Source organism: Ambystoma mexicanum, chromosome 9, assembly GCF_040938575.1.
Source record: "Ambystoma mexicanum isolate Mex_15411 chromosome 9, UKY_AmexF1_1, whole genome shotgun sequence".
Taxonomy (NCBI): Eukaryota; Metazoa; Chordata; class Amphibia; order Caudata; family Ambystomatidae; genus Ambystoma; species Ambystoma mexicanum.
Window position 1 is genome coordinate 109,223,853 of NC_090931.1, and position 14,480 is coordinate 109,238,332.

At 43.7% G+C, this 14,480-nt stretch overlaps 1 protein-coding gene across 5 annotated transcripts in view; it reads right to left on the minus strand.

Annotated features, from left to right (window-relative positions):
* Nucleotides 1-14,480, minus strand: part of NCAM1 (neural cell adhesion molecule 1) — a 948,636-nt gene that overhangs the window by 249,200 nt on the left and 684,956 nt on the right. For all 5 annotated transcript variants that reach the window (XM_069614259.1, XM_069614261.1, XM_069614260.1 and 2 more), the window contains exons 4-6: nt 7,739-7,882; nt 6,498-6,635; nt 411-528 (exon numbers count right to left, since the gene is read on the minus strand). In XM_069614259.1, coding sequence (XP_069470360.1) covers nt 411-528; nt 6,498-6,635; nt 7,739-7,882 — 400 coding nt within the window. The remainder of the gene's footprint in view (nt 1-410; nt 529-6,497; nt 6,636-7,738; nt 7,883-14,480) is intronic.

A 14,480-nucleotide genomic window follows, 5' to 3' on the forward strand; every position in this document is an offset into this window, starting at 1 on the left:
CTCGGAGAACTAAAGGCAGCATGTCTACTGCCACCCAAGTCATTGATGATCCTGCCATTCCCAATGGGATTTACCCATTGAAAAACGCTTTAAGAATCAGGCCCATAGTCCCCTAATGAAGGGAGTTCTCAAACAGTTGAGGTACAATATGCACAGAAAAAATATATTCTACCCTGAAAAGGTTAAAATGATTCATAAATGCGGACACTTGGCCCCACCCTACCATAATAAGGGACAACCTTTTAGCTTTGCCTGTTAAACAGAAGATTTTTTTAAATTTCGTAAACCATCATAAAACTACCTCTGCCAACTTTGCCCTGTTTTAATGTAACATCCGTGTTACAAACACACAAAGCAAAACGTACTGAAATGCAGATGTCATGATTCATGCACAATGCTGGAAAACCTACTTTGTCCAACTTATCTCTGGGTCAGGAAATCCTTCAGCAGCACATGCCAAGATAGCGGATTCCCCAAGGTTTGCTGTAGCATTGACAGTACTCTGTAGAGCCCGGACAACGGGGGCAACTGCAGAAAAAGAGATTTATACAATAAAATCCATTCTGAGAAGATGGCGAGGCAAAACAAGAAACAAAAAGGGCAACCCGACAAAGCATAGTATAACACAAGGAGCATTGTTGCAGAGGCCAAAGCAGATGGAAGGTGAGCAACAGGTGGATGGAGAAAAGACAACTGCAAGTGGAAAATAGGGTGATGACAAATGGGGATGGGAGGTAGACAGGTATGAGCATGTTTTGTGCAAACTACTGCCTAATAATCCAGCATGCCTTGGTCCATAGCACTGGACATTATGCAATCTTTATTTGCATTGCCCTAATCATGCCAAACTCATAAAGCTGATGGCACATAGCACCTTATCTGTGACATCATCCCAAAGTAGCGACAGTATTGTGGAATGGCCTATAATTGTATTTGTTATGGCAATAGAAAAGCCCTTAATAGCTGCAGTTTCAAAACGAGTGTTTTAGAATGGTAACTGGCGTGCCCATCTCCCTTTCAAATTACTTGCATTCTTTGCCTGTCCCCAGCATCTCCCCCCACTCCCTGTATTCCTCTCCTCCATCCCCTGGGCTTCTTTCTAAATCCAACCCCAGACACTCTTTGCAGTCCCTGGGCTGTATTCCCCTCTTCCAGGCATCTCTCTGCATTTGGTAATGTGATTTTGTTTTGGTTGTGGAGGAATGAATGGGCTATGGTAATGGGCATACCTCGCCATGGTGCCACAGAGAGCAACACAAACACACACACACACACACACGCTGCCTAATTTGTTTAAAGGTTTAAAGTTTGGTATTGCAAGTGTTTTGTACTAGGTGGCTTTGTGGAATGTGTGACTTGGCTCAAATGGACTTTCCTATGAAGTTCAGTTCGCTTGTACCGTGTTAGCCAAGAGTTGAATAAAATGCGCTAGCACTGATCTTGTAAAGGGACTGGCCTGACATACCGAGCTTCAACTGGACTGCACATACAATGACTGACACCAGACCAACCCCTCCTGACTTCCTGAGTACACACTAAAAGGGTGGGCTTTTTTCCATTTGCCCTGCTCTCCACTCTCACTGACCCTTGCCCTATTTGCAATGTGTACGGGAGTTGAACATCCACATGCCTTTCTGAGCAAAGCAACAAATCACGTAATTACAGGCACAGATAACGGGGTATCTGATGGAAGGGCCATGTAAGCTGTAATGCAGTGATGTTTTTCAAATGCTTCATGTCATCTCTGCATGAGGAAATGGAGACATTCCACGAAAGCTCTCAAATATGTAAAATACATTTCTTTGTTAGAATAATTAAGGTATTGACTTGTTTTCTCCTGGATCAACAATATATACATACATATATTACACGGCCACAATAGTGGCCGAGTAGTTATGGTTAAGTTGCTAATCACATAGGAAGAGCACTTTTTGGGCGGCTTATAACTTCGCTCTCCCTGGGCGAATCCTCACCATACTTTGCAAAAAAGGTATATGGCCCAGTCTGAATTTTATTGCAAAGTTTGGTAAGGTTTGGTCTAGGTGGGGCAAATATATAGGGGGGGGTCCCAAAATTTATTTTTTCCCATAGACTGAATGGGGGAAAAAACTTTGTTCACGCCTACAGCCCAAACCGCTGGATGGATTTTCACCAAATTTGGGGCAGGAGCAGCGACTTGGTCCCGAAAGCGTGCTTTTGTAAATTTGGTGAAAATCCGGCCAGTAGTTTTTTTTAAAAAAATGACCAAAAAGTAGGTCACAAAAAATGAGTGATATGTATGTCCGGTCTGCGGACACACTTCCCTGTTCGCTCCACGGACAGTGTCCTGATTGGCTAATCGGCTTGCGTCATGTCCGCGGACATGCAACGTGTTCGCTGATTGGATGGTGAAGAGTGTGAAGTGCGTCAAATTTTTGGAAACGCCCGCCATCTTGGATTTGCGGTATCGCGGTAAAACATATGAAAAAACACAGCATTCCACTTGTCAAATTTATCAAATAATCTCTGGGGAGGTGAGGGGGGATGAGGATGGGATATGGCTGCAAGAAGCCAAAAAAACGGGTGTTTTTTGCTGCCAAAGTCCGCAAACAGTCCTGATGTTCGTGAATAGTCCTGTGAAAGATTGTGAACACCTTAGCATTACAGGGTTGCTGAAATGCAGTTCTTGGATGGCTTATAACTTTGGCGCCACTTAATGGAACTGCATGTTTGGTGGGATTCTGTCATGAGGTGGCAAAATTAGAGGGGGGGTCCCAAAATAATGTAAAGGCTTATAAATGAGGTGCCAGTTGTCAAATCCTCACTTAATTTGGGAAACTGATAATACATTTAGATATGAATGTTTTCCGAAGTTTGGTAGGATTTTGTGAAGAGGAGGCAAAATTAGAGGGGGTCCCAAAATAATGTAAATGCTTATAAATGAGGTGCCATTTGACAAATCTACACTTCATTTGGCAAACTGATAATAGATCAAGATATACATGTTTTTACGAAGTTTGGTGGGATTCTGTCGAGAGGGAGCAAAATTAGAGTGGGGGTCCCACAATATTCCCATTAGCATAACACAAAATGCAAATGGAAATGTTGGAAAATCTTATTTAGTCTATGTACTTTACTGAGAAATATAAAGGAGATGGAGTCTATACATTTTATTTTTAGTTCTATTTTTTAACTGTGAAAGGTGGTTCCTAAAGGAATATGTCGTTTGTTGTTTTTGGATGTATTTTTTTGGCAGGACAGCTGAGAACGAAAGGTGGGGAGGGAAATGAGGAAAGAGCAATCAAACAGTAATATGGAGTGGTAGGTGGACAAGGGAAAATGTTGCGCGTGTGTTATTTCTAAGTTAGGAGGCACTGTTTCTCATGCTCCTTGATTACAGCAGTAGTGGTGGCTCTTGGGGAGGAGGGATGGCATTAGCTGACGCCATTTTAAGATAAATAGCAGTTTTGCTAAACGTATGTACTGTGTACTAGATTGTTAATGGATAATGAGTAGGAATAGGAGTTGGAGCTGTGCAAGGGAAATTATGAAGTTGGAAGTTCCTAGATCAGTAGAAAATGCAGTTCTGAACTGTCCGCCAAGCAGAGATCTTATCGTGAAGTGCGGGCGGGTTCTCAGACACATCAACATGCCGCACGCCAGCGTATGGTCATGTGGCACTGTCTGGAAGGTCCGCTATGAAGTCAGATGTTCGTAGACGTCTACGGATGCAAAACTAGTTGAAATAGTTGCAAGAAGTGTATAGAAGTGTTACAAATTATTCCAGATGGTGAGAATTGACAGAGTTTTAAGGTGAAACTTTGGAAATTGAACACAAATATTGCTATATTGGGTAAGTATGATATTAGTAAGTTGTAAGACAATAGCATGCACTGGTAAAAACCTATGAAATTCAATGAAAAATCTTTATTAAACGGACATTACAGTTCCAAGTAAAACCGCAAAAAACCCTGAAATTCGGCAGTTATGGTAAGCTAAGCAACCATAACTCGCGCCACCACCGTGCACTGCTAAGACTAACACCCAGGACATCAAAGATGACATCACAAATGTCATTGATGACATCACATATCTGGGCCACTTGTTTTAGTTCCTTGACATATATAGGCCAGGTGGTTTTGTTCACTGGCAGTCAGAATAATACAATTTAAAAGGGTGCTATATATGTAGATGTTAACCTTGTCATATGTTCTTTAAGTACTTTCCTTAGGGTTTGGTCTCAGCTCATGGTGCACATACATGGGTAAATGAGCAGGCCTCAAACACACAATTCATTTGTATACATTTGTATACATGAAGATAAACTAGGTTTCTGTATTAACAACAACACTCCAATACAATGATATTAGATGAGTACATTCTTTAATAGATTAAGTAGTTCATGATAGGTCTCCCGATCACTCCTGACATCTTGTTATCAACAATATAAACACAACTCCATGTAGAGACTTTTCATCAAAATGTATTTCACATGTGATGTCATCAGAGATGTCATCAATGACATTTGTGATGTCATCTTTGATGTCCAGTGCACGGTGGTGGGTGGTGGCGCGAGTTACGGTTGCTTAGCTTACCATAACTGGCAAATTTCAGGGGTTTTTCGGTTTTACTTGGATCCATAACGTCCATTTAACAAAGGTTTTTTCTTTGAATTTCATAGGTTTTTATTAGTCTAACTTAACCATAACATCCCTTTAACAAAGTTTTTTCAGTGAATATATATACACACACACATATATATATATATATATATATAGAGAGAGAGAGAGAGAGAGAGAGAGAGAGAGAGAAAAAGAGCACCGAAGAAGGGAGAAAGCTGAAGGAGAGATGAAAAGAGGAGACATTCAATACAATTTATAGTTAAGTGGAGGGTAGGGGTGAGTGAGATGGAATAAAATTGAGTGATGGAATTACAGAGAACGGTAGGTAGAATGGGAAAACAGCAAAGAAGGAATGGCAAGAAGGCAGCAAACCAAAAAAGGAGGGATGATGAAGGGGGGAAAATGTGTAAGCAAAAAAAGAATGGGCCTCATTACGTCTGTGGCAGTAAGGTAACAACGGCACCGGTGGTGCTACCGACGCCGGTGTTGTCATGCTGCCACATTACGAGTTCTGCTTGCGGGTGCTGCTCTGCACGCCTGGTCAGACCATGCGTGCAGAGCGGCACCCGTGAGCAGAACAGAATGGTAGGAACGGTACCGTTATGAACGGTACCTCTGCTACCATACTCCCCATTCCCATTGAGGCCTATGGGGGCTCAAATAGGAATGGGGATGTACCGGCTCCGGGTCCCGCGCAAGGGGCATTACCGGGCCCTCCAAGGTCGGAATGGCCTGGTAATTCCCCTTTCACAGGACCCGGTGCCGGACCCGAGTTTTGGGGTAGGCATGCCTACCTCCAACCTCGTAATGAGGCCCAATGTCTTTGAAAATGAAGAAACATAAAGAAAGAAAATGTCAGAATTAAGTATGAAAGTGCAAACAAACACACATGCTTTAGTGTAGGGTAAGAAATATGGGGTAGAAACACAAACAGATTCATACTTTTTGTCTGGAAATGAAGGAAAGGGAAAGAGAGGAAGGAAGGAAGGAAGGAAGGAAGGAAGGAAGGAAGGAAGGAAGGAAGGAAGGAAGGAAGGAAGGAAGGAAGGAAGGAAGGAAGGAAGGAAGGAAGGAAGGAAGGAAGGAAGGATTCATTTAGGATTGATAAAAGAAACAAAGAGAAAAAGAACATGAAATGAAAAATAAAACAATAAGCAATAAAGAGATACATTGACGAGGAAGTGGGAATGGTGGGAAAGGAACAAGCGTAGACAGAAGGAAGGGGAAAACGAAAGAAAAACAGTAACATTTAGAAAAATAAAAAGATAGTGAAAACATTAAGGAAGGAAAGTCAAACAGGAATGCATTAATGTGAAAGAAGAAAAAACATGAACATAGGAAATAACGAGCCGGGGATGGAAAATAGACAAATAACAAATGAGATCCGGTTTATGCAGCAAGTGAAAAAATGTGTGCAGGACTGACATTCACTTAGAGATGAAATATAGTGGGGTCTAAGAAATGATGGGACAACAATACAAGCTGAACTAACTTCTGCGGCGCATGCATATGCTGGCCTTTAAAGAAGATGTCTGTGTCAGACATAGGAGAGCCGAGGCAGCATCTCATCTTGAGACATCCCACAGACACCATGGTGCAGGCAAAGTCCCCCTCTGTTATCTTACAGAAATCAAGCAGCAATCACATTATGCAAATTGCTCCAAGTTGCCACCACCAGATGCTGGGTCTTGGGCTTTACGTTTTAATTTCCTGGCACCATCATACATGTGCACCCATTAAATCAATCACAGAGGCTTGCGTGCTGTTCTAGCTCAGCACAGCAGAGCTAGGTTAATAAGCACATGGCTGAGGAGCTGGCATAAGTCACCAGCGTGAATGGTGCTTTAACTTTATCATGCTTCGTGCCCTTGGCTCACTCTCCTCCCAAACTCTTACCATTCACAACCACTTGGATATCCCTGAAGGCGATCTCCCCACGTGCCAGGATCCTCCCCTCACAGCGGTACTCCCCTTCGTCTGTTTTCTTAATTCCTCGGATCTGCAAGTAGTTGTTGGTCAAGACAACAAATCGGACTGCAACGAAACCAAGTAATAACGTCAAATAAAACAGCCATAAAGCATTATTGTCAATCAATCTAACCATACAAGCATCGTGGTCACTCACTGGATAACAACTGCGTGGTGAGCATTTCAGCAACAAAGACTATTATGGGCCTCATTACCAGTTGGCCAGTGTGGAATTACTGTGCCAGAATTAAAGTTTGCCAGCACGTTTCTGCACCGGTCAACTGCTAAGAGCTGTAGATAATTCAGGCACCTTAATGGCAAAAATCGCTGGCATTACCAGCACCGGTATAACCGATACTGGTAATACCGGCAAAATGCCCCATCGAGCCCAACGGGACTCCATGGAATGGGGATTTACAGAGCGGGACCCGCTAGCAGACTAGGATGCTAACAATGGGCCCGTCATTAATGGGCCCGTTGTTAGCATCCTCCCCATTCCCATTGAGCCCCATTGGGGCTCAAATGGGGATGTATCGGGTCTGGGTCCTGAGAATGGGAATTACCGGGCCCGCTAAAGTCGGCACGGCCCAGTAATTCCATATTTTTGGGACCCGGTTTAGGGGTAGCCATGCCGGTAAGAACGGCATGGCTACCTCCAAACTCCTAATGAGGCCCATTATCTTGAAAATGGCAATGGAGAATGCACCTTTGCAATATGAGGACATCCCAGTCTTTTTTTCCAAGACTTTGTTCCAGCAGTCCAGGCCGCCTGAAAATCTGTCTCTGGCCTTTGTCTTGCCACAGAATGAAGCATGTTCCACAATGTTTGGAGAGTGCTCCAATAGCCAATGTGTCCCGCTAACATAGAAAATGAGCCTATTTCAGTTTCAAGCTGCTTCACTATGGGGTACACACGTCAATCCTAAACGTTTGAACCGACAATCAGCCACTGATAAGTGGTTTGGTGAGTTCGAAATTGTGTGCTCTGTGCATAGGGAGGACTGTGGGGGGCAAGTGACTTTTTATGCCTAGCTAGAAGCTTGCAACTTGACATTTTAGCCCCTGCTCTCCTTTTACAAGAATAAGCTAGAAAGCATACATTTTTGTCTGACTGGCAACCTGCAGGTCAGAATGTCTCTGACAGGTCTTTTGAAACCAATTCTTCTTACCGTCTTTTTTAAGGACAACATCTCGGTTTTTGTGCTTCCACATTATCGAAGGCGTCTGTACGCTGCTGACATCACAAATGACAACCGCATCTTCTCCTTCTGTAAATTCTTGGGGTGAAGGTGCATTCTTGAAAATCATTTTTTCTATAAAAAAATAAATACAAATACAATCAACAGACTGTTGTATACTTTGGAGGTTTACTAGAACGGCAGACCCATGACATAAGTGTGACAGACCCATGGCTCAAGTTCTACCAAAGAAGTGGGGGACTCTGACGTATGCAGCGGGATGTGATGTCACAGGCAGTGAAAGTAAATGGAAATATATGTGCACATTTAGTTTTAGGTTGTCTTTTCCAACTCAAGGAAGTGGACACGACAAATAGGCATTTGTCAAGATAACATGTTTTCTTAAAACATGGCTTGCTACTTAGAAAAGGTGCACACCTTGTATCTTAAAATGTGTTAAGACAACGTTTCCTGTACAGCAAAGAGTTAATAGGAGTTTTATACATTCATTTGCTTAGTGATTCTTGTGGTCTCACACTAAGTTTCTTGTCTCCGAACTGCACGACCTGGGTTCAAATCCCGACACGACTCTATCAAGTGATGGTAACACTTTGTAAACATTGTTTTTATCGAAAACACACAATGAGGACAGCATGGACAGATCCCATGCGCCCGCATGTTCCCTCGACTTGAGCCCTGACACTGTATGCAGCACATTCAACTTCCATATCATGGAGCACAAGCATAAATCTAAATCTAACAGGCTAACTAAAACATGAGGAAATGAAAAGCTATTCAGAGGCTTCGACATAATTAGGAAGCGTTGGAGATTTTTGGCAGTTTTCAGCAGACATCTTCCCCATTAAGCAAGAGGACTCAGCCAAAAGGGAAACCACTGCCTAAATCTAGTCTTCCTCTGATCTAATTTCAAAACGGACATATTAACTTGAAACACCTGTCACCATGGGCAATGGCGGTGTGGGTTCTTCACAATCTCAAGTGAGATTTCTGGCCCAACAGCTTGGGCGGGTCAATGTGTAATGGAACGGTTTCCTCAGGACAAATTTTCCATTAGCAACAATATTCATGTTTCTGGGATACGAGACGGAAATGGCAGGGATATCTTTAGAATTCATGAAAAAAAGTCAACTACAAACCTTTTATCTTCCTTGGGTGATGCTGGAAACAGATGAGGCCCACATAACTAGGGCTGGGCGAAATTGTTAGAGTCTGTTCTGCCAGCCGTGAAAATGAAATCAGTCAGATTTCGATCCACTTTGCCCCAATCTGCCGTTCCGCCACGTCTGTGTATTTAGAAAAGCACTGTGTAAAGGTTCTGGTGTCGCTGCGCGAACCTGGCATGAATCGAAAAGACTGGTGCAAAGTTCCTCATGCCGCTGCGCAAACCAGGCATGAATCGAAAAGACTGGCGCGAAGCTTCTCATGCCGCCCGCGAACCTAGCAGGAATCAAAACAATCTGTGCAAAGTTTCTCTTGTTGCAGCGCGAAACTAGCACAGATAGAAAAAAGACCTGTGCAAAGAATCTCATGACGCTGCGCGAAACCTGAAAAGATCACTAAAAAAAACCACTACATTTCTCGTAATGCTACACAAAATAGAACAGCACAAAGTTTCTTGTGTCGCTGCGTGAAACTAGCATGGATCGAAAAAGACCTGCACAAAGCTTTGCGTGTAACCATGCAAACCTAGCACACATCTAAAACAGTGCAAAGTTTCTTGTGGCACTGCGCGAAAATAACAGTTCTGAAAGAACAGCCCAAACGTTAATCTTTTTGCTGCGCAAGACTAACAGGCATTGATAAAAAGGCTTGTGCAAAGTTTCTCCTCTTACTACACGAAACCAACATGGTAACGAAACACCACGCTCCGCGCAAAATCATACGAGATTTCAGTGGTAGCGGAAATATAATGCTGATTTCGCGGAACAGGCGGAAGCGGCTTCCAGTGCCAATATTACACTTTTCGTTTTGCAGGTGGAAATTTCTCACACCTTTACACATAACTCTTGCCACTAAGCCAACAGATGTGCTAATCAAATTCCTATGATAGCCAGTAAAGGTAAAAAGTGCTCAAAATGCTATTGAACCAAAGTAACTAAAATGGAATAAAAAACAAACAGTGCCTTTGGCAGACATCAGTACGAATGATATAGATAAATAAAGTTGTTTCCGAGGCAAACGAGAAAGCTAAGCCAAGGAAACTGCTCAATTTCATGGTTTATGCAGCCACTCTAGAAATAACACCAATTGGAACGATTCATGCATTCCAAAATCCACGAGAAGCAGAGAACTTGCTTCATAAAATAGAAGCTGCCCAATTGAAAGGCTGGTGTTGTTTTTTAAACGGTTTTGCATTTGTGACATGTCTGTTTCATTTTTTGATTACTCTATTAAGACATGTGACATAGTAATGAATGGCGGCTCAGTTAAGAATTGTAAGCACAAGTGGTAGGAGCAACATTTTGTGGTTTGACGGGCTAGGTATGCGCAGAAGGGTAAAGATAGAAAAGATTGCAGAGGTCGAGTAGGGACAACGTGGCACAAGTTTATGGAAGTTGCTGAAGACACAGGTGGGTTTTCATGTAATTAAATGAAACCGTGTGGCCAGAAGCAGGAAAATATGTGTAACATGCCTTCTGTCATGTACCAGTGCTTCTTATCACTACGCTTTCTAGCCCAAAAAACAGACCCGTCAATGGAACAAGGAATAATGCCCAGGGTCAATTGGGGGTCATGTGCAGCATTCAGCAAGACGTGAGGGTACTTGGGGCACCAAATGAACCTGTTGTACCAGACAGCGGAGGTCGCCATTCAGTGGATGTCCAAGCTGGTCACTGAAGTAGGTGTGATGGGAGAGGCAGAATAAAAGGTTTTGGTTTGCTGCTCCCCGATTCCTGTGATTGAGTGCTGAGAAGAGCTAATTTTATCCCGTTTTATCTAGATTAGCCAGTTCCTTGATGTAACTGTAACCCGCATGATAGATTCAGGGTCACTTACCCAGAGAGGCTGAGCTGTGGGGACACTCCTACCTGGAATAAGTTAACAAGCACATGTGTCACAGCCCACTAGGACTGAAGTTATGAAATGCATTTAATATGCATAGGACAGTGGCATACACTGATTTCAATGAATATGAATTTCTGTGAAGAAAGCAAATGCATAGTACAGAGTTATGCTTAATGTTGTATGTGCTGTATATATGCGAGCCGGATGCAAGCTTCGTTGAGCTTCCAACCACTCAATGCCCTCCAGCTGCAGCACGATTGGCTGGCACCTTGCACTTCCCTCTCACCCCATCCAGCCAGGAGGCGAAGCCAGACATCCAGCAAGGCCAGCCATTAAGACCTGCACGCGAGGTCGCTGCCAGTTTTCTCGCAATGCTGCTGTACCTCTCCTACGTCCCAATGCATCAGGCTACCGCCTCGCCATGGCCCATACATTAGGTAAGCCTTGCACGCCGTCCCCGGCTTTCATTCCGGCTTGTCTCTTAACCTGTACTCTCTGCACTGTCTGCATTTCAATCCATACCCCGCAGTGATCCCCACCACTCCTCCTCACCTGCCTTAGTACACGGTACGTGCTTCACCAAGAAACATACTCAGTAGCTTTCGCCCAAACACTTGCAAAGCGTTGGCCCTGTAACTTCTCACTGCCACCGTAACACCTCAGCGCTCGCCAAGAAACTATTACTCCAACAACTTCACAACTTCGATTGTGGACTCTCTGCTTCACTCTGTTGATGTAGCCACCAGTCCATCGGGTGAGGCGTTTCCAACAGTTCCACGGCCTCATGCTGCTAATGTAATTATTATGATTGTCCTTCAGTCTCGCGCTGCTTACAGAGGTTGCCTGCAATCCTACTTATTTGACTATGTAGACGTGTGCTGCTAATGAAACCTACTTGACTATGACTTTACAGCCTCCTGCTGCATGTATAACCTGCCTGTAACACCTTGACTTTTCTGTAATTGTAACCGTAACCTTAAGCATGAAAGTAACATGAATGTAACAGCGCATTGCTACCCAAGGGTTTAGTGTGCTATACAAATGCAAATACAATTAAAATAAAATATACATTATGCTTTGCTATCAGAAGATGGCTCAGTTGACTTAGCGTTCTGGAATGCTCTCAACATGAAAAGTTAAGCTGTGGGAAAAGAGGAGGAAAAAAGGGGCAGTTGGAAGACAGTAGTGCTGCGCCATGAGCATTACCTGCCTCACCAGCCACCGTGTGTTCTCAACCCACTACACGTATCTGGTTACACGGTGCTGTGGGACCCAAGCCAGCTTTTTTGTGCCCCTTCCTCTCCACAGTGTATTTTTTTTTCACTGCTGCGGCCCGTCCTGAAGATGGCATTGGCGATCGCCTCTCTTCGGTGTCGCAGATTCACATGAGTCGGGGTGGACTGCTATTTTGGGGAAGTCTGCTAAATTGTTGCGAATTTCTATGTTTGCTATAGAATCACAGTAAACAGCAGACCGAGTTGTCTCAGTGTATTACCCCACACACTAAACCAGAGTCTTAGGGATTTAGACTCTTTTTATAGTGTAGAGTATTTGTCCATCCTCTTATGTAATTGACATTCTCTCTCTCTCTCTACTGACCAGAACTACGGTTCCCGAAGGCGTTCAACCTACCAGCGCTTTGAGGTCCTACCAATGATGTATAGAGCGCTATATGAATGCCAAGTAAAATAACATAACATAAGAGAAGTCTACGACCTTTCACCATGTTGATGGTGGTTCTTTTTCTCCCAGGTCGGATAAAGCCTACCGGTTTCAGTGGTGTATAAACAGTGTACCACTTTCATCAAGACTAGAACTAGACAGCATTGTGTGGTGTGCCGTGTTCACAGTTGCTTGCAGCATCTACTTGTATTGTTATGAAGAGACCACACCCTCATTTTTCCAGATCCAATATATCGGTCCGTCTGGACGGGACAGGTTACGGTTGCTTGTAGATTACTTCCGAGCGGATGCCTTTACTCATGCGTGCTGGAAAACCTTGCGGTGTCGAGCGGTATGAGATCTCCTCACACAGCAGACTGGCAATAGTGAGTGAGGAGATCTCATACTGAGTGAGGAGAACGCGCAAAGGTAGCAGACCATCAGTTTCCTGCTTTGCGTGTGGGGGGGGGGGGTGCTCCAGCCATGACTTGCGAATACGGTTACTTTGTGCACACAATCCCATGAAAAAGCGTGGCGTGCATTTTTCTTTCTGCATGCAGGTTCGCGCAGTGTCTTTTTCTCTGCGCGAAATTCCATGAATCGGCCCCCATGTCTCTGTCCCATGTAAAGAGGGAAAGCAACCTAGTAGTGTGGTCATTACAGATTAACATACGATTGGCCCTCTTGTGGAATACCACAAATGAGATACAGGACAATGAAATGCAATGCTATCCAGAGGAATTTCCAATGGTTAAGCAGCGCTGGTTTATGCTTTTCCGGTCGTCGCGTTTTGCTTTTTTCCCTCAATAGGAAATAATCAGGGAACACAATTCTCTACGTCAAACCCAGTTGGAGTGCTCACTAACCAGGTAAAAGGCGTGTCACTATTCCAGACCTTGCCCCCCAAAAAAGCCTCACAAAAACAAAACAGAAGTCAAATTCTGTCCTAATATTACATCAATGCTAGGGGCTGTGTGCACCCGCTCCACTTGAATATTCCAGGTGGCAGCAGCAACAACATCTGGACCGACCCTGGCCACTCTTTCCCTTTGATTGTGACCGACTTGTAGACACAATTGGGTCCTTTCACAACAATGCAAAGGAAAGACACGTATTCTTGATAATAATACGTCAAGTTAATTTTCAAAGGCAACCAACAGTTTAAATTATATTCAATATTTCCAAGGGCAGCCGCACAATGTGTCGCAGAAGGAGATTGCAGGTGATGATTTGAAATACAAAGGAATTGAATCTGAGCAATGGAAATTAGCAGAGCAGTCCTAAGGCAGCATTTGTAGCATGGCCCAATTCTGAGGCGCATGCAAAAATAGAAAAGTGTTAATCCATGGAGGAGTAACGCTTTTCTTATAAGTACCATATTCTGTTAAACTAAGAATGTTGTGGCTGGGCGTCAAAGCCTCAGCTTTTGCATGTGCCTGATTTTCGACCTGACAACAGCCATAGTGAATATCATTAATTCAAGGAACACACTGCAGGGGCCTTCTCCTTTACACATCCCTTCTTTCGCATGTTAAAATAAAATACGGCACCTGTGAGCAGTCAACATTTCTACACAAGTTGTTCCTTCAAAAGCGAGGTTTTTCCCTGGATGGCAAAGCAACTTTTCTAATTTTCTGAAGTTTGAACGAGACTTTAGTAAATAAGAAAAGTGGCAGACCTTTTAGAAATCCTTGCAGCTGGAAAGTACGAAAGCTCCCCTCCAATCCAACCCACCTCAGAATTGTGGTGCTAGAAACTGAAGGGGAGAATGTAGGCTTCCCACTCCAGTTTTTGCAAAAGCTCAGAATCAGACCCTCAACCTGCTAAATCCCACTAGTCTGGCGAGGACGCAGGTGCAGAAAGGAATCTGCCTCTGCGTTAGCAGCGCTACTCCATGAGCCTGCAACATCTTTCCTTGTGATGATGAGCACGGAATATCGACCTGTGCCGTTAATCACAGGGGATTCAGCGAAGCTGGCGATGATTAGGACAAGGAATGCTTTGTTTTCGTTTGCTGTGGGAAGAGAGGCCTGTCTTCGTTCCC